At 47.6% G+C, this 24,991-nt stretch overlaps 1 protein-coding gene across 1 annotated transcript in view; it reads right to left on the bottom strand.

Moving 5' to 3' along the window:
* The window catches only part of RHOBTB2 (Rho related BTB domain containing 2), an 86,797-nt gene that overhangs the window by 30,423 nt on the left and 31,383 nt on the right, over positions 1 to 24,991 (bottom strand). The window contains exons 3-4 of the mRNA XM_078593253.1: positions 12,386 to 12,575; positions 8,550 to 8,653 (exon numbers count right to left, since the gene is read on the bottom strand). Coding sequence (XP_078449379.1) covers positions 8,550 to 8,653; positions 12,386 to 12,568 — 287 coding nt within the window. The 5' untranslated portion in view covers positions 12,569 to 12,575. The remainder of the gene's footprint in view (positions 1 to 8,549; positions 8,654 to 12,385; positions 12,576 to 24,991) is intronic.

Genomic DNA, 24,991 nt, shown 5'->3' with positions numbered 1-24,991 from the left:
AACTGATTATCGCTCTGGGTCGCAGCACGGGTTGTGGAATATCACATGCGTTTAATCGGTACAAATTCGAGTCCTGTACAGTGAAGCAACTTTGTCATCATGTTAAATTGTTCATTTGTCTTTAAGCGCCATTTGGCTCAGTCACTCAGCAAAAAAGATTACACACATTCACATCGTGTGTCACTGAGAAATTAGCAGATTTCGATTTAAAGCTTTCGTGACTGCAGGGATTCATCTTCTTGGTTCTTTCGGTAAAGTCACGTAGAAGGGAAATAATAAAAAAAATGTTTTATTTTTTTATTTTATTTTTCCTCTTCTACGTGACTTTACCGAAAGAACCAAGAAGAAGAATAGGCAGATTGCTTAACATTTAGCCGAACAATGAATTACTCGACGTGCATTTATCACCAAGCCGGTTTGTAAGCGTTTCGTGGTTTCACTCCCACCGTTCTTTGGTAGAATGTGCCAGGGATATTGCAACAGTGCATGCACTGTCTGCTGTGACGTAGGCATTCAAATGTATTGTGGTTTGCAGTCACAGTCCAAATCCTCAATGGGAATAGTCAACTTCCGTCAAGAAAAAAAAGAATAACAACGCTCCCTTCCTTTTGCCGTCTCCCACGTGTCCCTTAGAAAAACACGCGACACCGCATCCCGTGGTGCCAAAAGGACACCGGATTGAATGGAATGCTCCGAGGGCTTCCTGTTGATCGATCACAATGGTCTTCCAGGAAAGTGGTCCGACGCAAACGTGATGTTAGCCCTGGCGTGCGTTCAAGCGACAGCACGCGCACACGGGCAGTAGTGCAGCGGTTAGCGCACCGAGCAACGAACACTGGTGACCCGAGTTCGATTCCCCGCTTACGGCCAACACCAGCGACGATTACCTGAACCGGTCTGGGCCTCCCCTAGGTCGACTCAGCCTCAAATTAGTGCCTGGTGCGGTGTGTGGTAAACATCGCTCCTGGGGGCGTGGTGCTGGCCACCCACGCCCTCGTGTGTGCCACAGTGCCGGCCTCCATAGGTGCTGCTCGCTAACAGCACTTGCCCCAACAGTCTGTCACAGGCTACACGGGGAGGGGGGGGGGTCTTCGTCGTGTTTGTTTGTTCCGTGCGTCTTCTCACGCCGATTCGGCCTGATCGTGCGTGCGGCGCGTTGATGCAGCGCGCGCTTGCTCTCGGGTACGCGAGGGACACGTGAAGGTGGCAGCGATTGCGCGCCCCGATGATGCATCGGACCCATCGGCCAAGGGCACTGCAGTCGCACAGCGTGTCCGTATGACTTTTCTCTCCCCTGTGTAAGTGACTGCCTTCTCAATGCATACATTATTTTGTATTCTGAACATAGTAAGTATCGCGTGAATTTCAATTTTATGACAGGTGCAATTGGCTCGTGTGCAGGTTGTTGGGGGATTGTTGCATTGAAGAACCACGAGGGATGGAAACGGCCTGGGGAGGCCTTCCAGCAGTGGATTGATCATAGCTGATGATGATGATTACATTAGAATCCACATGCTCAAATAAGCATTGGGCAGTGCACACCTCGGATGACGGTTTCCGAGACAGCGATTTATATTCCACATATACGACAAAAACCGTTCCAACCAACTGGTACTCATCTACCCAGAGGAAAATGATGATCTGAGTTGAGCCCACTCTCAGATCAGCAGCCAAGTGCTAAAGCAACAGTGCAGCCTCTGAGCCTGAAGTCGTTAGGTTAAGTTTCAATGAAAATTTTATCTTTAAAACTTTCCATTAATAGCACAACAATCTCGCATAGCAGTCTGCCTGCGTAATTTTTTTCATGATAATAGCTTGGGTTATTATGGGCAGAGTAATCCCGATTAGTGTCCGATGTGATTTCATAGGTAATGGAAAGCACAACGCTGGGTGAATCTTAGAGCGACGGTTTTTGGGGACAGTCAATCAGCGCCTGATTGCACACGTGACACAGCAGCATATTCCACGTGTATAATGCGTACTAATGACGAGCTCAGGCACATATTATCGTATATTTCAAAATAGAAATTAGAAGCGCACTAAATGTAACCGCACGCGTTTATTCAAGTGCTTGTCATGCATGGCAATGAAGCGACGCGGCAAATAGTGACAACATGAATGGACGTTGCACAGACGGCTCAATGTGAACGAAATCGTCCACTCGGCGGAATTCAGCGAGTGCCCTTGAGCTCCCAATGTTTGGCTCGATGACAGAGAGCCACCCGTTGCCAAGCGTTGCTGGCCAATGGCCACGTCTTCTCGAGGAACGTTCACCTTCAAGATTTGATCAAAATCCATTTTAGAATCAACGGGGATAACGGGAGCAAGCGCGCGCCGCAAAGTCACGGCTCTCATCGAGTGTTGTTATAAATAGAGGTTAAACGTGCGTACGTTTGTATGTACGTTGAACTTCTTTCGCATCGTACATAGCCAACCGTGCAAAAAAGTATTCTATCCCTGGAAATCGTCTTTATGCGGGGGAAAGCTTGACCAGACGTGGTGATTCATACCACTAAGTCGTCGCTTTGGAGGCGAGTTTGGTGGATTTGCGCGGATATCTCCGCGTGCGTTCGTGCGAAACTCCCAAACTGTAGAGCTATGACGTGGTCGGTATGACAGAAAATAGGTTGCTTACCTATCTGTATCGATTTTTGAGAGTTATAACCTCATACGTATCGGGTTTCTCCAGATGCTGCAGATTTCTCACCAGTGAACACAGTAATGCCGTAATTAAGGCATTTTCCAAATATCCCAAGTAGGACTGTCCTGAATCTCGTGTCAGATTTCCTTCGGCTTTCCTAGATAAATTAAGGAAAGTTTCAACCGTTTATACTGGTAGGAACCTCCTGGTTACACCAGCCCACAGGGGATTATTCTGTCCGTCCGTCGTGCATCCAAAAATGGGAGGGGTGGGGCTGGGTGGAGAGGGGAGGGTGGGGAGGGGCTGGGTGGGAAGGGTGGGGAGGGGCTGGGTGGGGAGGATGGGGCTGGGTGGGGGGTGGGAGGGGTGGGGCTGGGTGGGGAGGGGCTGGTCACCCCGTGGTGCCCTTATAAAACTCAACGTTTAACCAACTCACGCCGGCTTGTGCCCGCCCTCACAGTCGGCCATATTTGCGGAATACACCACGCCGCCGTTGACCCTGGCCATTGACCGAGCAACCCAACGTTCCTACCAGCTCCCTCCGCAGGAATGTGTTTTTCAGCGGCCAAATATATATTTTCTCTTTTTTGCACACATTGGTGTTTATTGACACTAAATCATTGTAGACACTGTAGTGTTGAAAAAGCTGTTGCGATGCAATTAGTAAACTAGGATTGTTCTTAATACATAATAAAAAAAATTATATATTTAAATATAAAAAAAACATATATGCAAAAATGTCCTGCATATAGCCAGGAAATCCTCACTGAGTCTCCAGTCTTCTTTAGGAGGGTTTTGCTTGACCCGATAACGGAAGTGCGAGGTATAAAAATCAGGGTACCCAGAGAAAAGGCACAAATATGATAACAAAAATTACGTAGGCACAGCCCAGCTACTCAAGTCTATTCTAGAGTTATGACACAAGTTCCAGTTAACACGTAATTTAAAGTGTTTATTCCAGTTAAAATGTGCGTGGGGGAGTACAAATCTCAATTGGGCCTGAGCCAACTGTGGACATTTCACATTCGTATGGTAGAAGCCAGTCTCTCCATTTTGTTTTTCACGTCTTACAAACTTCTAACCCCATTTTACTGGTACAAAAGGATGAGCATTCCGACTGAACTCACATTTCTCTGCCGTATTCCGCCTGTGAGTCACAGCCCAATAAAAAACAAAACAGGCGAATACGAATAACGGTTGTTAGTCAAAAAAATAAAAATATGACTTAACACGCTGCAATGAATCTGAGGATAAACGAAAAACGATGAATGCGAGAACCGAAGTTGATTCCAGCCGAGCGTTAAGAACAGTTTTAGATCAATCCCGAAAAATAAAGAATTTAGGTCACAATATTGGCCACCTGTATTCAAGTGTGAAGCCGGCAATTGTGACATCTGGCCACGGACAAGATGATGGGAGGGCATGGGTTTGTGCTTTCATTAATATTTCGCATGCCTGTCCACGTGCGCATCTGACATTGTGCGACTCCACGCGCTGGCAGTGTTTATGCGCGTGCGTGCACATGCGCGCACCGACTCAAAAACGCTAACAATGTGTTCAATTATTTTTTTTGTTGCTGCAGGCAAAGCACGTGCGCGGTAAACTGATGACCATGCTGCTTGCGTTTGGCACCTCCCACGGCACACGAGGTCATCTCAAGGACAGGCCGTCTGAGAGTCTGGTTGAGTAGCGCCCGTCATCTATTTTGCTGTGGTGCATTGCCCCGGTCACGAAATGCACGATTCTGCTTTCGGCATGTTTTTCCTGTTAATTTCTGCTTGGAATAGCAAGAGCACGCCATCCACCGAGAGAAAAATGTTGACGTCAACTCTGGAGCGGAGCTATCCGATTGTTTAAATCATCGGCTGTTTTACTGATTATAGGTGCAATTTACTCGCCTCTTCCTATAACACGAAAAACAGTTGGAGAAAACAAAACCTCACCTCTGTTCCGACATGTGCTATCGGACAGGAGGATGATGAGTGGGGCTTGGCGATGGTATCGCCATCATCAGCTGCGGTGGCCTGCAGGGGGGTTTCCTGCCTTCAAGAAGGCAGGATGTGGGGGCGGCCGCTAATTTTTAAAGGGGCTCGAGTAATCGGCCACAAAGAGAGCGTTCGATTACACTTCCGTTGGCAAATCAACTTATTCGGTTCAACACGTAGGATTTCACGACCAATATCATTCATAATTGAGTTTTTTTTGGGTTAGATCGTGAAATTAGATTATTCGGTTGAGCGTCGCGGCTCTAGCTGAATAACAAAGTCAGCCTTGTGTGCACTGGTGATTAAATGACTGAACCTTCAATACCATCAGACACATATAATAATGTATTTTATTTATTCTGGAGAAAAATGATCGTCATTCTTTTTTTATTATTTAGAAATATCCTCCTGCGTTGGGATATTTAGCCAATTTCTAAAAGCGTTCTGCGTCTGAGACGACCTGGATGAAAAAAAAGCACGCATTGCGAGCGATAACGCTCAAAATCTGTAGAGGCAGGTCAGTAACCCATTTTCTGTACTAGCTGGCCACCTCAAAGCCCTGTGGAGGCGGGGAGTTTCACAGCAAAGTGGTGAAATCCACAAGATCCACCAATGCCGGCCACAATGCGTAGAATTACAGGCATGCGTCACCACACCCAGCATTTGATCAAATCCTCATAAAGCACGAGACCCAGGGCGCATTCTATCTATGCGATGCCGCTTCATTGCTGTAGCAGAAGCAGGTCACCCTGAGTGTCACACAAGGCAGGTTTTAGAAATGTAAATGTTGCATCCTCAGTATATACACTTAACGTATACAGCCTGTTTTGTCAATCCACCCCTGGATGAGGGCCTTGCAGGCGGCGAAAGTTGTTTGACCATGCTTCACCGCGATGGTCAGTGCAGGTTCGTGCAGCTGTGGCTGCAGGGTTTTGGTGGTACATGTTGTTTATGTCGTTTATTGTGAAAATTTCGTCACAGTTCCTATGATCACTGTTACATTGCTTTCATGGCTTTATTTTGGTGATTTCGAAAAGTTTTTTGGTTTGGCCATGTTTGTTTATTATAGTACGGAGTAAGACTGATGGCCTTAATCTAAGTTGTCTTGTGGTTGTTGTTGTTATTTGACTTGCATCCCACTGGGATTTTTGCACACAGCGTTGGTGTACGGTGTTTTTTCTGCAATATTTTGCTGTCTTTTCTTGGATTTTCTGTTTGCACATAGTCACATATTCACTTTAAGATGTTTTCTTGTTCATTTTTTTGTTTTTTGTTTGTTGTGGTTGCACCCGATTCAAGAGCCGAATGGCGCACAGGGCTATACCTAATAAATTAACTTGAACTTGAATGTGCAGAACAACAATGGATTGTGCTGCACTGCCCTCTGATTCCCATAACGCCGACATCAGCTGTGTTTTGCTCTGGGAGGTCACCTGTCCGAGGCTGGTACCATAGCCCAAATACAAACACTTGGACAGAACCGCGAGGCCATGATATCACGTTGACTAATACATTTTTTACACGTGCTTAAGCAAATTTAAAAAAAAATATTTAAGTTAGTCACAAACCAGTTTTAAAACAAATACCCAGATCTGGCATGCAAGGAGAAGCAAGTAATGGCAATAGGCCAATTAGATGTTAAACTAGCTTCACTACCCGGCTTTGCCCGAGACTTGGATTCTTGTCTTGGATTAATACACGGCCTACGCGGATGGTGGGGGCGGGGATGCGTGACGTCAGCAGGCACACTGCGTAACGCTGCCGCATGCGGGTGACATCACAGATGTGACATCACCGCTCATTTGCTGTGCAAAATATATCCATTATTGCGTGCGCCCCCCCCCCCCCAAATACAAAAGTAAATTTTTATACTTTTTGCATTGTGTATCGTCTGGAAGATACCCACATGCCAAATTTCAAGTTTGTTGCATGTTGGGAAGTATGCTAAACATTTCGAACAGACACACATATTCACATATGTCCCTTTTATATATAGATTGAATATATAAAGGGAATTGATTGCAGTGAAATGGTGTCGCAATGAATTTCCAGTGTCAATGTGTAACGTCACAATGTGTAATATCTCCTGGGAATTAACGGTGATAATGGATGCATGAAATTTGCAATCAGTTGTTGGAATTCTCATTTCCATGGTGTTGGGAATATATTCATGGTAATTTATCAAAAAAGAGTCGAGTCAACATTTCCTGTTAAAATGGAATTTTGAGACTGACGCCAAGAATTCAGTTAAAGTATTCCTCTGCAAAATTGAAATGATTCAACATTTTCAAGCGTTAAAGTACATCCAGATATAAACACTGGTGGCCCTTTCTAAAGGCAATGAATATGACAAATTACAGGTTTTCCTCACTTCGTGAGATTTTGCATATATACTGCTCACCTATTTCTATCCAAAATTCTCCATATGCGATTTAAATTCACTCTACATGCGGCTATGTGGTCAGACGTAGCACAACACTGTGTGTACCGTACGCCCTACACGGTAAGCGTGTATGCATGCATGTTGAACTTCTTTCGCACCATACATAGCCATCCGTGCTAATCGGATGTGCATCTGTTTCGTGGGGTTTCACTTCGTATGCACCTTGTTTTTTGGAATGCATCTACGACTGCAGAACGCGAGAGAAACCGGTACCATATTCAAGCCGTACGTGGTGCTGCCTTGAGACCCGCATGAGGAGAAGTTCATTCACAAACCACGCTTCTCGCCAGCACGAGCTCGACTTTCTTGTGCAGGACAACTTCATTGCAACGTAAGTCACGTCTCAGATCTTGACTTAAAGCTTTCGTGACTGCAGGAATTCATATTCGTGCGTCTTTCGGTAAAGTCACGTTGATAGGTTCAAAGAAAATAACAAAAAATAACAAGAAACTACAGGAGTTTTGAGTTATTTTTTGTTATATTCTTCAGTAGTTTTTTGTTATTATTTTGTTATTTTCTTTGAACCTATCTACGTGACTTTACCGAAAGACCCAAGAATTCACGTCTCAGATGTTGCAGTTGATTATAAACCAACGACAAAATACATCTGCCCAGTACGCAGGCTTTCAGAGCTCATGCCGAGAAAATGTACCCATGAAAGTGAATCTGAATCTGCGCTGTGTATCCAAACCTCGGCATGCACACAGTCGACATGACAGGACCACCAAGCACGACTAATGCAGTGCTTGTCAGAAAGGTCGAACACTCTCGAAACAGGAAATTACACTTCCTAGAAAGCACATTTATTTCACTCATGTGAACATTATTTCATGCAAAGCGGTGTGTGACAACTAGACGTTGGTTATTCTGTACCGCATTGATGCATGGTCCAGCAGTTAAATACCCTTCAGAGCAAATGGGCATCGTTATTTTTTGCGAATTCCAATTCGCTCAGTGGCCTGTGCTATGAACAAGTAAAGCAGCACAGCTATTCCTGCTCGAGCAATAAATTTAAGTACAAAGCACCTTGGGCATCATAATAAAACTCTTTGCTGACGGCAAACATAATTAGCGTATGATCATAATACAATTAATGACGCACTTGTTTTACCCAGCGAGGCGTTATCGGTCCTCCATGACTGTTTTGAAAGATGCTCTGGCCCTTGATTAAACCCCACATATAAGAGGGGAGAATGCCACTCAAACGCGACTCGGACCAGTCAAAATCTCTCCGGCGGCTGTTTCTGATTGGACGGATGGCAATCTCCGCGTGATCTGTCAATCACACCTGCGATTCGGGTATCGCCAGCACACTTTCATTATTCATCCACCCCGGAGCCACTTTTGTACAACGAGACTATGCATGTAGACGGAAGACAGTCGTGTATGCGGAAGAGCACAATCGAATGGCCGAGAGCAACTTGGACGGATTGCGAATGCCGCAGACACCACAATGAAGAGAAGGGGCCGACGAAATTACCTCCCGTAAGCAAAGCGCCGGTCTTTGTGGTGATCTCCAAACGTGTCCCACAGGCGCAGGGACACGTTGACTTCGTCCACGACATCCCGTGAGCGCTCCAGCACCTGCACGAACCAGAAGGGGCGCGTTCGGTCATCGTACGCTGCCGCATCGACGTTCATTGTACGAGCGTTGACTTACACAAAGCACACGGGTGGTGACGTGTTTAGATACGTGCACTTTAGGAGTATTTGGCCGCTGTAAATTTCCACGTGATGAGCCACTTCGTTGATGTATAATTTGTGGCCAGGTCGCTTCTGGAAAAGTGCTTTATCGCTCAGTGGGCCCTACCGAGTAAAGTAAAACATCGTTTAGTTTAGTTTTAGTTTACACGACCCCGGGTATGGCTTGCAGCAATTGGTGGGATGTCTCGAGTGAATGTTCAAGTGACAGGACTCGTCCCTGCCATAGGAACGTGGCCTTGCCACCATTGGCTCAAAACTACCAATACAGAGAAGCAACCATATGACACAAACACAAAAAAACAATAACGTTTTGCTTCAAATTTTGTTATTTTACTTAAGATACACACGTGTTACAGTTTGCAGAACTTCGACTGGTTAAGTGTGAAGAATGTTCACGTGTCTTACTCCTGCAGAGCCTGCGACGTTCTTGTATGTGGTGTAAAAGCAGTCTGGAGTGACCTTGAAAATTCGGGCATCTGCTGAATTCTCCGACACGAAATAGTAAAACTCATGGGGTGTGCAGAATTAATTCTACAGCCCTGCTTTAGAAAATAACCTCTTCATTCTACAACTGATACCGATCATTAAATTATGAAAAAAAACAGACTCGTCGATGCACATACACATGCACGCAAACACCTATGGTATGAATCTTGACTTGAAGCTTTCGTGACTGCAGGAATTAATATTCTTTGGGTCGTTCGGTAAAGTCACCTAGATAGGTTCAAAGAAAAGAACCAATCTACGTGACTTTACCGAAAGACCCAAAGAACACCTATAGTGTACTCATCCACGTGTGCATGCACACCCTTTCCAACTGCATGTGCATGTGCATGTACACGTGGATGAGTACACTATAGGTGTTCTTTGGGTCTTTCTGCAAAGTCACGTAGATTGGTTCTTTTCTTTGAACCGATCTAGGTGACTTTACCGAACCACCCAAAGAATATTAATTCCTGCAGTCACGAAAGCTTTAATTCCCTCACTGTATATGCACGTCTTTCCCCAAACACATAGGCACGTGCACATCTACCTGTTCAACTACAGATGTGTGTACTGTATATGCAACGTGAATACCAACCCACTTACACGCGCACACACACACACACGCGAGCACACATTGACACGGACACTCTATAAACCCATTTGTGAACATACATGCTAAGCAGAGCGCTTGGCATGCTCACACATAATTCAGAGCCATTGGGTCAATACCTGCTACAAATCAGTAATTTAGTGCGGCACTAGCATAGGGCACTGTATAATTTGAGGCGGCTGGATTATTAGTCCATTGCCTCTTGTTTTGGTGCCATTTCGTAATTTGTGTATTCATTTTTAAGTTTGCTTAAGTAGTAGGGTTTTCATTTGCTTGGTCGTAGATGTGTATGGGATTTGGTCCTCATATATAATTAATGTACAGCCTTATGGGATGCTATTAGCAATGACTAACACGATATAAAATGAAAGTATTCATATGGAAAAATGAGATGACTTAAATCTCACATTTGAAAATAAATTACAAAAAACTGCCTACGTCTTCAACTATGGTGATCCTGCTGTCCTTCAATGTGCAGGGTTTGTAAATATGTACAAAATAATACAATGTCTGTGAAACTCTGAACCTTCAGGGCTATGAGGAGTACTGGAGATGGCAGCACAGCAAGAAAGCTGTATATTGTACACTAATCCCTCGTTACTTACGAGCTTGCTATCCGCGATTTTGGCTATCCGCGAAGCGCATCTCAAACTCTACACGACTACTGCATCGAGAGAGAGGGAAAGTGCTGAGCTAAAGTGATGAGAGAGAATGTGATGAGGGAAAGTGATGAGATAAACCAGCGTTCTGCATTGTAGGCCCTGCGGGTCACTACCGGCCTCTGGTGGCCTTTCGTGCGGCCCCTGATGTGCGGCCCCCGACAATACACAAATATGAAGACCCCCCCCCTCCATCATCATCATCATCATCGTGCTGCTGTCCAACCCGAATGGTTTCAAATGTGTGGCGGCCATCTTGGCTGGTTTGCCCCCGTTGGTTATGAAGGACGTTACAGGTTTTCTCCTCGCTTCATGTGTTACATGCGTTACATAAAAAGGGCCACGCAAAATGAAACCGCGCGTGAGAGCGGCCTACCGAGTAGCGCGTACAGCACACACGAAATGTTGTCCCACGTCCGAACAAATAGCCGCACGTGAGTGAATTGAAACTGCATATTTAGCGAATTGTGGGGAGAAATAAGCTGGCCACATATACAGTCTGTTTTCCTACAACGCGTGTTTTCATAACGCGAATTGGATGTAACGCGATTGAGTTCACAGAACTGCGTCGCGCGACTAAGAATAAGCGGTTGTGCGACTGCCTCGGCGTAGAATCACACAACGTGGGATGCTGCTGGATGCTTCTAGATGCTACCCACACACCTCAGTCTTTGTTCAGGCTGCGTACGCATCTCACGTGTTATCACGGACTCTGCTTTGCCCTCTATTATATATAATTTATGAAACGAGATTTTTCCATAATGCAGCGTTCTTCAGGAACGCAACTAGTACCGCGTTACAGAACAGACTGTACACGAAATTGCACAAACTGAACCTGCGTAAAGTGGGGAAACCTGTACTATAATCATCATTAGCCCCTCCTGGTGGTCAATGTGCGAGTTCACTTCTACTCTGTGCTTAGTTTAACAAAATACGCAATCCAACCACATCTAAACCCATGCAAAGCTTCTGTACAATATACTAACTTACCATTATGAAGTGCATTGACAACCCGATACTTGGTTGAGCGTAGAGGCACATTAACATCACCACAAGCCCACAGCAAAATGTTAATTTTTTCATAATTAATTAATCCAGGACTTATTGTACACAAGTGTACAGCAACAATATAACTCACCACATCACTGACAGTGTCTTATCACAGAAGAATATCATCAGAATATCATCATCATTGAATTTATAATTAATCCAATGCTGGATGAAGGCCTCACCGAGCAGCAGGGGAATGTATAAATGAACATTTGATGATGGCGGCTGGGCAAAGGCTAATGATGGAGTGGCGGCGACGGAACGTAGAACACTCAAGAGTGTCCGTCACGGAGGTTGAGCGGTGATATTAGCTCAGGAGCAGGTGTTTGGTGGAGTTTTGAATCTCAGGATCGTGAGAGATGTCAGCGGCTTCGAAAGGCCTTCATCCAACAGTGGATTGACCAAGGTTGATGATGTACGAATGTGTATGTTTGTGAGGAGCGGTAGTGTAACGGTTAGCGTGCTGCATCATGAACCCGGCGACCCGAGATCGATTCCCGCTCACGGCCAACACCTGTGACGATTATCTGAACCGGTCCTGGGCCTCCCCTAGGTTGACTCAGCCTCAAATGAGTACCTGGTGCGATGTGTAAACATCGCCACTAGGGAGACGAAGGTGACCTGGCGTGGTGCTGGCCACCCACCCCCTCGTGTGCCGTGCAGGCCTTCATAGGCGCTCGCTAATAGCACTTGCCCCAACAGTCTGTTAAATCTATACGGGGGATCTTTGTGTGTAGCCAACCGTGCTAATCGGAGGTTAGCGTGACGAACATCGAGTGAGGTTGTCCGCGTGGGGCGGCGGCTCACCTCCTGGCACACGCGGTAGTGGTCGATGGCCCAGACGGTGGGCACGTGCGTGGCCAGCAGCTGGTACTGCGTGAGCGTCGCGTTGCAGGCCCGCGCGCAGATGAGGCGCGTCTTACCCACGGCGTTGTCCCCCACCAGCACGCACTTGATGGTCTCAACGTTGGGACGTTCGTAGTCCATCATGGGTCCTCTGCAACAAACCGATGCAGCAAAACGAACAATAGTAATGTGAATGACTTTGAACGTCACCTTTATGCCACCGCCAACTGGCAGGTCTTTGGCTCAAGCTCCCTCGATCGTCTGTCCGATCTTGGGCTTTCTTCTTCGTTTCACTGTACAATCGCACCCCTTCCTTATAGTTTGTCATAGAGCAGTTTTCTTTTTCTGTCCCTTGGCTTCTTTGCCCAGCATCCTCTCCTTCCAGAGTTTCCTTCGTCGAGCCTTTGAGAATGTGCCCAATGCCCTTTTTCAGGATTGTCGAACAATGCCACTTTGCCCACGAATAGTTGTTGATCTGTAATTTGTGACCTCGGTTTCGTGGTGCTTGCCAGCATTGTCGTTAATTCCTAGTGCGCTGTTTGAAGTGCAAAGTGTGTCACTGCCACATCAGCAGTGGGGTGGCACTCATCTCCATTTGGATGGAAATTGCACATTTCTGTGGTCCAGATTACTGTCAAATATTGAAAGTTATCAAGTTTGGTTGTGTGTGCCAAATATATTCTTGTAAACTCATTAATCTTTGGGAATGCTAATATGATGATTTTTCCTTCAAATAATATTGCTAATATTGCTGCCCGGGATATTTCTATGGGTGTTTTAAAAGCAGAAATACACAGTGGGTGTTCGAGATACCGTGACGTCATTCTCAAGAGTGGGCCATTTGTGTGCCAACGTCACGGTCCAAGTTTTCCAACATTGAAAGATTCTCTGCAAATTGTTCAAATTCCCTGCAAATTGTTCTCCCCACACCTCCGATTAGCACGGTTGGCTACGTACAATGCGAAAGAACTTCAACATACATACACACATACATACAACAACGACGACAATAACTACTTACTATTTATTTACAGAACACATAACACGCTATTTCATCGGGGTGGTTGCATCCTTCACTTCTAAGCCAGTGACTTTAATTCCTGCAAATCAATAACTCTGGTGCTTGTGGTGGCTAAATATCCCCGAATTGAATGCGGGTCACAATACTGAGCCAGCATCACTGATACTTGAGTACAAATATCAACTTGTGACCACAGATTAATCCTAGTTCTCAGCAATCTCAGGTGTAGCCAGGTGAAAGTCTGGCCATCAAAGACTGGCTTTTCAATTCATGTGATGTAACCAGCCATTAAGGATAAAATAACAAGAATATACACACACATCTGTTAATACTGTACATACTTTCAGTAAACGCGCTGTAGTCAACGGTTATGTGGTTGTGTTAAGGCAGGCTTATTGAATCAACAGATATTAAAATCGGGCTGTGCTGTCATCCTCCAATTCCCGAGTCATGAGAATTGCCATTTTCTCTGCATTCATACGTTGACAGTATTGCAAATAAATGTGATATCGCAAAATTTGCGACAACAATTATAAACATACAAAACAATAAAATTACCGGTGTACACTCAACTCTACAATTTAACGAGTCATGGCATCATTGTACTCGTGTGACGGCATAATCGGTAAATTTTCTGAATTTTTGGATGTCAACTAAATGCCTAAAATCGGTGGAAATGGCAGTGAGTCAACCCCGTATTATAGCGACAGACCATCTGCTCCAGCTGATAGGCTTCCGCGTGTAGGGCTGTTGCTGCGTGTGTAAATAAACCATGACAGACTGAGATTAAAAGACAAAAGGGGTTCACGGATGCTCACGGGCATTATTCACAATGTGTCGCATGCAACGCTGTGCGTGCCATGCTCATGGGTGGCTCAGAGGTCAGAGCGCTGAGCTCGTGCCGCGGAGATCCTCGGTCTCAATCAGGACAGCGACCTTTGGTTAAACCGCATTCTCAAGTTTAACGAGTTCATGGTCTCAGCGCCAGGAAACCAATGAGTGTGCACACGAAAAATCATCACATTTAATTTTGACTTAAAACTTTCGCGACTGCAGGAATTCATAGTCTTGGTTCTTTCGGTAAAGTCACGTAGATAGAAAATACAATAAAAATAAAAAAAAATTAAATTAAATCAAATTAAATTAAATTAAAATAAATAAAAATAAATTTAAAATAATCAAAGCAAAAAACCCACCTGTGGGTTTTTTTGCTTTTATTATTTTCCTTTTTTATATAATTGTATTACCTTTTATTTTATTTTCTATCTACGTGACTTTACCGAAAGAACCAATAATATCATCACATTCAATTTGGTTCTGCAATTAATATGGCAAAATTCTACCTCTTGGTATAAAAAAAATCGATTTGACTGTCATGCTACGAACATTAATCTCATCTGGCAGGACCACTGGGGAAATTGCTGCCCCAAGTGTCAAAAACAGAGGTCTCTTGAAGGGATCTCAGAGCTAGTTCTGTGGTATCTGCTTTCACGAACACAACGGGTGCTACTGCTCTGCAAGAGATCTGAATGGATTATTCATGGCACCGATCAGGATAACATTTTGGGAAACGGCAAAAATGTATAAGGGGCCGTCCATAAATAACGTCACGCACCTAGGGGGGGGGGGGGGTCAGACATTTGTGACGATGTGTGACGAGGGGGGGGGGGGTTGAGAAATGTGATGTCACATCAAAATGCGCAACTTTAAATAATATAGACAACACGTTTTACTTAATTAAATATACTTTTTAATAAATGTGTTCTCCTACAACATCAGAGTACAGCGCCACATTAAATACGCACTACAATGACAATAGTTTAAAGCGATTTGAAGCATGTTTATATTTTTGTGACGTCATATTTGAGGGGGGGTGGTCTGACTTTTTGTGACGCCGTGTGACTAGGGGGGGGGGGGTGAAAAATCGTCCAAAATCGCGTGACGTCATTTATAGACAACCCCTAATTCCACCGACCTACTTGCTGTACAGACTATATAAGAAGCACATCATTTCCCAGCTCCTGAGCATCTCAAACACAACAACAGTAATTCCAAGTCGCTGTATGACAGGCGTGTGCCCCTACATCTATTTTGAAGTGATACAAAGCCAATCTTTTTTTACGTCATGTACTCCAACTAGAAGTGAACTTGGCAGATATTTAAAATATATATCAAAAATATTTCCAGCAAGCTTAGGTGGTGCTGTTTTCCTTACCAACCTATCCAGTTGCCATGCTTGCTCACACAATAGATTGAATTCTTCACTCATCGTTCAGCTAAATGTATTGATTAGCCATCGAATTAGTATTGTCTAATAGGATTTATTTTGCACCAGGCTCGTGTACCGTGCACTGGCATGGTCGGTGTTTGTACATTTTAAACAGCAACACGAAACGTACGACTGACATTGACTCGTGGGCAAGTGGGCACATACCCATAATAGCTGTCAACACACACAGTTTACCCGTATTCTTGTACAGGGAAATTGAGCTTTCAGGGCCATACGGCATACAGCCGTTTCAATACGGGCAAAAAAACATAATTGTTGTCTATTTGTTTGTGTTTCTCCCTTGTGATGGGACTGTAGGATGCACGTTCAGATATATAAGGGGCACAGCGTGACCAATGAGGTCTGAATTGGTCTGTAATAAGATAGTCACTAATCAGAAGTTGACAGGTATGCATATCACATAACGTACTGAGACCTGAGTTATGTTGCTACGAGAGACTTACCCCACCGAAAATAAACTACATTCATTGAAGGCTCTCCTACATCTTTGTTTTACCCAAAACAGCGACTCGGCGTCCCAGCCCTGCCGGACTGTGGCGTGCCCACCACAAGCACCGCCACGAGGCGAGCCCCGTGGGCCTCACGCCGGCCTCGGAGGCTGCTGCTGCCACCCCTGCCGAGTGCCGGACGCAATCGCTGCCATGACCGTCGCTAATTAAATACTTCCCGAGAAAAAACGCAACGTGCTGAATTAAAGTCGACTGCACACTGCGTTAGGGGTGCGTCGTGCTTGCTGGCCCGTGTATGTTAGCCGTGTAATGTTTCCTTGAATACGCTTTTCTGGAAAAGCTGTATTAAGAGCTTGAGGTGCACGGCCAATGAAAGTACAAATGGGTGTTACAATATTCGTGGATGTGAGAGAAAACTGGAGAACCCGGGACATCCTACCCCGACACTCTCGTCAAAGATCTAAAGATATAGGTCAGCATCCAACTTGCTGTACTGCAACCCCGGTGCCATCTCATAGCTCTGCAATATTAAGTGTCTCGTGCACACGATTGTAGCTGTTATAGTACTTTTATTCCACACACAGCTCCCTCCTTCATCCACAGCTCTCTCCTCTCGTCCCTCCCCTCCTATCCCCACGGTCCTCTTATCCCATTCCCTCCCTTCATCTCCAGCCACAAAGACAAAGATCCCCCGTATAGCCTGAACAGACTGTTGGGTGCAAGTGCTGTTAGCGGGCACCTATGAAAGCCGGCACGGCACACGAGGGGGTGGGTGGCCAGCACCACGCCCGGCCGTCTTTGTCTCCCCAGTGGCGATGTTTACTACACACCGCACCAGGTACTCTTTTGAGGCTGAGTCGACCTAGGGGAGGCCCAGGACCGGTTCAGATAATCGTCACCGGTGTTGGCCGTGAGCAGGAATTGAACCTAGGTCAGCAGGTTTGTAGCGCAGCGCGCTAACCACTGCCCCACCGCTCGCCTACTCCCGGCCAACTCGTTGCAGGGATTGACGTCAGTGGGTATAGAGGGTAGGGGAATGCCCATGTTGTTGGGGGGTGGGGGGGTCATTATCAAAGTTGTCATCCCCATACGGTCTACCCATTTCTTGTGCAGGGAAATTGTTTCTCCCTTGTGATGGGATTTTGTAAGATGATCGTCGATTTATAAGGGCGTGGGATGACAAATAAGGTCTGAATTGGTCTGGAATAAGGTAGGCACTGAGAAGGGGTTGACAGGCATGCATTATGGGGCCGTCCATAAATGACGTCACGCACCTAGGGGGGGGGGGGGGGTCAGACATTTTTGACGATGTGTGACAAGGGGGGGTTTGAGAAATGTGACGTCACATCAAAATGCGCAACTTTAAATAAATATAGACAACACGTTCTACTTAATTAAATAGACTGTTTAATACATGTTTTCTCCTACAGCATCAGATTGCCGCGCCACATTAAATACGCACTACAATGACAATAGTTTAAAGCGATTTGAAGCATGTTTTATTATTATTTGGGGGGGGGGCAGAGCTTTGTGACGTCATATTTGAGGGGGGGTTCTGACTTTTTGTGACGCCGTGTGACGACGGGGGGGGTCAAAAATCGTCCACAATCGCGTGACGTCATTTATGGACGGTCCCTATGGAGGACTGTTACACGATGATGATGTATTCACAAGCCACCAAACGTGGCCTTCTCTGTGCCGGACGCAAACCTTCGCTGAGGGCCCCAACGCGAGCTCGTTAGATGCGGGTTCTTGTTCAGAGTTTTTTTGCCGGAGCTTTTAATGTGGTCACCACTGTAACTCAACGCAAGTATGGCACCCTAACGAGACGTAATTGCCACGAGTACGGTACACTGCGCTTGGCCAGGCACAATGGAGGAGTCTAATTGCGAGCCTAATACGCCCACACACATGAATTCTAATCGTTGTGACGTGCGCTCAATGTATGTTCACCTTTATTTATCAGTCACAAATGTGACAGCATTGGCGTCGCATTTTTTTTTCCCGTCCCCCTCTGTTGACCCACTCGACCTTCAGTGATGTCCCGACAAGAACGCCATGAGTGTTTCAATACGGGTGACACTCGCAATTGGTGCAAATGTTTAACGAGCTGTTGGGTGTTATTAAATCTGTGAAAATAATATTTACGTTCTCGATTCATGCTCATGCCCTTGTTGAAAAATATATAACGTAATGTCGCTGTGAATAGCCTCGCCAATGCTACGAACCATCGCAGATTCGCTGATGCCATTGTCGAAACAACCACTGCATATTAACTACGCTAAATGATTGAAGAACTTAACTAAGAAGGCTGGAGGGATGGATTACAGATAACTACTGTACGAGAAAAATTTAGAAGGTTAAGCTCTCTGATGTGTTCTTGGTTCGGACCGCGTGTTGTTCAGCATGATGTCTGACATTTTGCTCGATGTACTGGAATTCTTTTCAGGAACTAAATTGTCAATTTCCAAATCAAGTTCAGCTCCAGATTGGTGCTCCAGGCACACGGAGCGATGTGTTGGACATCGTGCCAAAAAAAAACACGAGGTACGACGCGGAAAACACATTAGCGAGCGACACAGCAAAGACAAAGACAAATATTTCCCATATAGCCTCAACAAACTTTTGGGGCAAGTGCTGTTAGCGATTAGCACCTATGAAGACCGGCAAGGCACACGCGACGGTGGGTGGCCAGCACCACGGCCTGCCGTCCTTGTCTCTCCAGAGGCGATGTTTACACATCGCACCAGGTACTCATTTGAGGCTGAGGCAACCTAGGGGAGGCCCAGAACCGATTCAGATAATTGTCGCTGGTGTTGGCCGTGAGCAGGTATCGAACTCGCTCAACCGGGTTCGTAGCGCAGTGTGCAATCGCGAACACCTACGCAGCAGAAGGTTCCGCTTTCAAATCCCAGTCAAGGGTCAACTCCGTTTCTCATCCCACTGGGGTCGATAAACACAGCGCTGTGCAGGTAGGGAGCTATCCTTGCCCCATGGATGAACTGGCCCCCATCGTGCTGATGTGGATTATTCGCGGGTGGTACAGGGCCACTAACCGAGATGAGTGCTTGTGCTTAAGCTGTGATACTTTTCCACTTAGTCATTGGCTAGAATGTCCATAACCCCTTCATGTTATATACAAAACATACAATGTTGACTTAACCCATTAATAGTCATGCTCTCTTTTCAGCACCAACGTTATGAACGTGTGGGATGGATCGGTGAAGCCGTGGTGAATGCACTGTGATATGAGTTAGATTCCCAGACAAGGTCATCCCTCATCCCCCCCTCTCCCACCCCCATCACCAACCCAGACAACCAACACAGTCTATTGAACTCATCTAATAGAACAATTGAGATGCGCACACAATATATTCGGCAGGCACAATACTGCAAACTATTCATTTGATGACTGAGAAAGCCCCCAGAGTTCAATAACATGATAAGGGACTCCTCCACTTACGAACTTTCAGAGATACGAACAAACCTGTCCGTATGTCCAGTTGCCTGTTCGGACCGAGAGTCGTCAGTTCAACTGCCCCGCATAAGATGGCGGTGGTGGCATCTACATCTGCAGAACGTGAAGAACCAGTGGCATCTACATTTACAGGAAATTATACAACTTTTAAATCCATTCCCCGTGTTTAGTGTACACGCCGTACAACACGTTTGGAATCGAGTAAAGTTGGACTTACGAACAAATCGACTAACGAACAGACATCTGGAACGTAACTCGTTCGTAAGTAGAGGAGTCCCTGTACAATGCACAGACCGCACCAGGGGGGGGGGGGGGGGGCTGGTACGGGGGTATAACAACCCCGCAGGCCTCAGTCCGGCCTCAATACTCCTGGGTCCATAGACGGGGGGGGGGGGGGGGAATTGGGCTCACTGCCCCACACACGTGGGGACTATGAGGAGCGGGAGGGCGTCGGTTATTATTATTATATAGGGAGGGAAGAATAAGGGATAGGGGGCCGTCCATAAATGACGTCACGCACCTGGGGGGGCAGTCAGACATTTGTGACGATGTGTGACGAGGGGGGAGAGTTTGAGAAATGTGACGTCACATCAAAATGCGCAACTTTAAATACAGTATAGACAACACGTTCTACTTAATTAAATACACTTTTAAATAAATGTTTTCTCCTACAACATCAGAGTACAGCGCCACATTAAATACCCACTACAATGACAATAGTTTAAAGCGATTTGAAGCATGTTTTTTTTGGGGGGGGGGGGGGGGCAGAGCTTTGTGACGTCATATTTGAAGAGGCGTCTGATTTTTTTGTGACGCCGTGTGACGAAGGAGGAGGGGGGTCGAAAATCGTCCAAAATTGCGTGACGTCATTTATGGACGGCCCCTAAGGGACAAAAGTAGGGGGAGCCTGCACGCGCCTAATGTTCTTGTCCTCCGCAGAAGTCCCGTGGGTGTCAGTGAACTGTGGCTTGTCTTTAATGTGTCACTTTGTACATCTGTGAATCTATGCATCTGTAGTAATGCTTATGACTCGTTGACACCGGAGTTGGAGGCACACTTGTTTATTTGAATACCAACTTTGTGACATACACAATTGAGGGGGTATCGGCCCCCTCACCCGTCTATCTGAGGACACACCTCTAGGCTAACCTTAGCCTGCCTCTGAGTCCTCCACTAATGGGCTAGGGGAGGCTATCTTGGCCCGACACTGGTCAGTCGGGCCCGGTACCCAGAGTCCAGACCAGCACTGGCTCTGGCTCTGGTACCACGCCACTGGCTCGAGCCTGCGCGGTCCTGATAAGGACGGCGTACCAGGGGGAGTCCAGGGCTCTATCTCAGACGTCTTCCGCCTCCTCTTCTTTAGCTAAACATCACTCCCGAGCCCCCCGATACATTCCCCTTTTATACAACCACCTCCCTGAGGGGTGGGGCCCCGGGGGATCGTAACGTCCGAAGCGCGGACGTCGTAGAGGGCACCTGCCCGTGCACTGACGTAGCCCCGCCCACTGTGCTTGTTTACCATAGGCTGCCATGCATAACGGGCTCTCTGTAACAGCCCTACATCACTCCCCCCCACATAGCATGCAGCCGTCCCGGCTGCCAACATACAAAAATTTGACAATAAAGGTGCCTTCACCCCCTGACGTGTGCCTCACTATTTTTGAACCATAACAGGAACCAGAACAAGACACAACAACAAGATGAGAAACAACCCGTCGCACCCCCCCGAATAAATACGAATTCCGTAAAAAAACAGCTTATATACAACCAGCAGGGAACCCACCCCGCACACACAACAAACGGTGAACCCAACATATGTACATCCGAGGAGCGGGAAACACACCATCCACACAACACCCAATAAACACAACAGCTATGTACACATTTTCCGGCCTCACAACAGTTTGCGCATTTTAGCGCGCGTCCTTGCAGCGGGCCCCTCACACGGGGTAACCCCGCGTGGCGGACCATCAGGTGGCGACTGTCCGTCTTGAGGTGAGCATTCCTCTGACTCCGCGTGACCCTCGGCATCCGCAGGAGGGGTGATCGGGCGTGAGCCCGTCACTCCTGATGCTCCTGAAGGTGGCACAGCCGGCAAGGCATTAGGTGAGAGCGACGGAGACGGACCCAGCAAGTCGGCCGACCCCCCACATGTTTGGCCACGCGCGTGTGAAGTGGGGTTGTGTACCGCAGCGAAGGGTTTTAATCTGGAGGGGTGCACGAACCATCGCCGCTTCCCCCACTTGATGCGCACGCACTGCGGACGTAACACCTCCACCACTTCCACAGGGCCCCGCCACGGCCGCACAAGTTTAGAGGAGGTTGCCAGTGGCACCTGGGGGCAGTGCAACCATGCCTTGTCCCCCGGCTTCCACTGCAGCATGTGCGCTCGACTCAATCTGAGGCGCTCATTTGCCTTCTGACGGAGGTCAGAGTTTTGCATTGCAGCATCCCGTGCCTCGGTCAATTTGTCCAGATTAAATTTAACGTGGTCAGCCAGATTAGTTTTTCCCTGCGGCACGGGGATCCGCAACTGGGCACGAACAGGCGGGTCTGGTTCTCGGCCGTACATGAGGTAAAAGGGAGAAAACCCCGTAGCCGCATGGGGTGCCATCCGGTACGCCGCCAAGACCCCCTGAATTTGTAGGTCCCAATCCGTTTGCGAGTCCGAAACTTGTTGTGATAACATGGACGAGATGGTGCGATGCAAACGTTCGACCATCCCGTCAGTTTGTGGGTGATATGGGGAGGTCCGAATTTTCTTTGTGCCCAGGAGATCGCAGACTTGTCTGAGTAGTTTACCGGAAAAATTTCTGCCCTGGTCGGTCAGCAGCCTCTCCGGAGCACCTTTGTCCAGGACATAACCCTGAACAAAGGCCTCCACGATGGCTGCTGCCGACTGGTTGGCCAAAGGCCAGGCCATAGGCCAGCGTGTAAAATACTCGACACCCGTCAACAAATATCTATTCCCTCTGGGGGTGGCGGGGAATGGTCCCAAAATGTCCAGAGCGACCAGCTCGTTTATCCTGGACACTTTGATCGATTGCAAGGGCGGGTTAGACTCCCGTGCCGGCGGTTTGCGTTGTGCACATTGAGGGCACGATCCCAACAAATCCCCCACATCCCTCGTCATGCCAGGCCAGTAAAAATCAAGTTGCAGCAAGGCGAGAGTCTTTTGGGTCCCCAGGTGTAGGAGGCGCTCATGAGCGGCCCATACCACCCTACCCCGCAACCCAGTAGGGACAACCAGCCGATGTCGACGTGACTTCCCGTCCCAATGCATTAGCAGACCTTGGCACATTTCCCATGCGTCGGAACCACCTCTTTTTCCCCCCGCCGCACCGCCAACGCGACGTCGCCACCCGAGGAGGGAGACATCCTCCATCTGGAGGCGCCCCCATTCAATGACGGGCAACCCCAACAGGGAATCTTTGCCCTGTTGTTCGATCGAATTAGGAACCATTGCATCGTCGTCGTTGGCGGCCGCCAAGACAGGTACCGATGTGTCCCCTGGAGGCCTGCAACGTCCAGACCCCAGGAGGCATGCACACTCGGAGGTGGTTGGCAAGCGTGACAGAGCGTCCGCGTTGGTGTGGCGAACGCCCTTACGGTATGTGGTTTGGAAATCGTAATCCTGGAGGACCTCCAACCATCGGGACAATTGTCCCGATGGCTGTTGAACCCTCAGGGCGTACTGCAGTGCCGCATGATCTGTGCGGACGGTGAAATGCCGACCGTACAGATATGGGCGATACTGTTGGACGAAATGGACAATTGCCAACAGTTCCCTACGGGTGACACAATACCGTTGCTCCGCTGGAGACAACACCCGACTGCCGTACGCAACCACATGTTCCACGCCGTCAACCACCTGGGAGAGCACGCCCCCAATACCCGTGTTGCTCGCATCGGTGTCGAGCAAGAACGGTTTTGAAAAATCAGGGTAAATCAGGGGAGGAGCGTTTACCAAAGCATCCCGAAGGGAGCAAAAAGCAGCCTCCTCCTCCTGACCCCAGCAAAACCGAACCCCTTTAGATGTTAAAGCATGTAGGGGTTTGGCGATAGTCGCAAAATTAGCGACGAAGCGTCTATAATACGACGCAAACCCAATAAAACTCCTAACCTCTCCCACTGAGGTGGGAGTCGGCCAGGAGCTTACACACTGCGTTTTGGCGGGATCGGTAGAAATACCTGAGCGCCCCACGATGTGCCCCAAATAACGCACCGACTCGCGTAACAAATGGCATTTTTGGGGCTTAAATTTCAAATTAGCAGCCCGCATCTTTAGGAAAACCGCCCGCAACCTCTGGAGATGTTCCTCAAAAGTTTTGCCAAAGACAATGACGTCATCCAAATAAATCAGGCACGACTCCCATTGCAATCCAGCCAAAACCAATTCCATCAACCGCTGGAAAGTTGCCGGCGCTGAGTGTAAGCCCATCGGCAACCGGTTGAATTGAAACAGGCCGTGCGGAGTACGGAAAGCAGTTTTAGGCTTTGAATCATCGTCCAGAGGAAGCTGCCAGAATCCCGAAAGTAAGTCCAATGTGGAGAAGAATCGCGCTCCCGCCAAGGCGTCAAGCGATTCGTCCATCCGTGGGAGCGGGTATGCGTCGGCAACCGTAATTTTATTAAGGCGCCGAAAGTCAACGCAAAACCGCAACGAACCGTCCTGCTTCTTAACCAGGACGATCGGCGCTCCCCAAGGGCTGTTGGAGGGAGAAATTATGTCGGCGGCTAGCATGTCATCAACAGCCGATTTGACATGGTCCTTTTCGGCGGGACTCAACCGAAAAGGATTTTGGCGTATTGGCGCGCTGTCACCCGTATCAATATGGTGACGCAGCAGATGAGTGCAGCCCAAATCGTATTTATCCCGACTGAAAACGTCGGAAAATTCCCTCAGTAGTGTCTTAAGACGTTGGCGCTCTAAATTTGACAGGTCCGTCGATCCCGCGCAAAGCGCCTCGAGCCACCCTTCATCGCTGTCTGAATGTGGTCGCGGTGCAGGGGCAGCGCCGACATGACTCGCGACGGGTTCCTCACAGGGCACCGGCGTTGCGTGAGCAAGCACGGTCCCCTGTGGGACCACCACCGTCTGCGAGCCCACATTGAGGACCGCGATGAAGGGTTCTCCATCCCCTCTCACTATGGTCTGGGCCGGGAGTAAATTAGGTCCACTGACCCCGGCCCTAGACGGTCCCAGCAAAACCCCTTGAGCCCCAATGCCCTTAGCGAAGGGCCGCCGAAGTCTCAAAGGAATTAACATTTGCGCCCCCGGAGGAACGCGCACCGTTCTATCTACGAACGCCGGCACCGTCGCGAACGC

This window comes from Lampetra planeri, chromosome 4, assembly GCF_965212315.1.
Source record: "Lampetra planeri chromosome 4, kcLamPlan1.2.h2, whole genome shotgun sequence".
Classification (NCBI taxonomy): domain Eukaryota; kingdom Metazoa; phylum Chordata; class Hyperoartia; order Petromyzontiformes; family Petromyzontidae; genus Lampetra; species Lampetra planeri.
The sequence above is the reverse complement of the archived record's forward strand: the minus strand, read 5'-3'. Positions and strand labels throughout refer to the sequence as shown.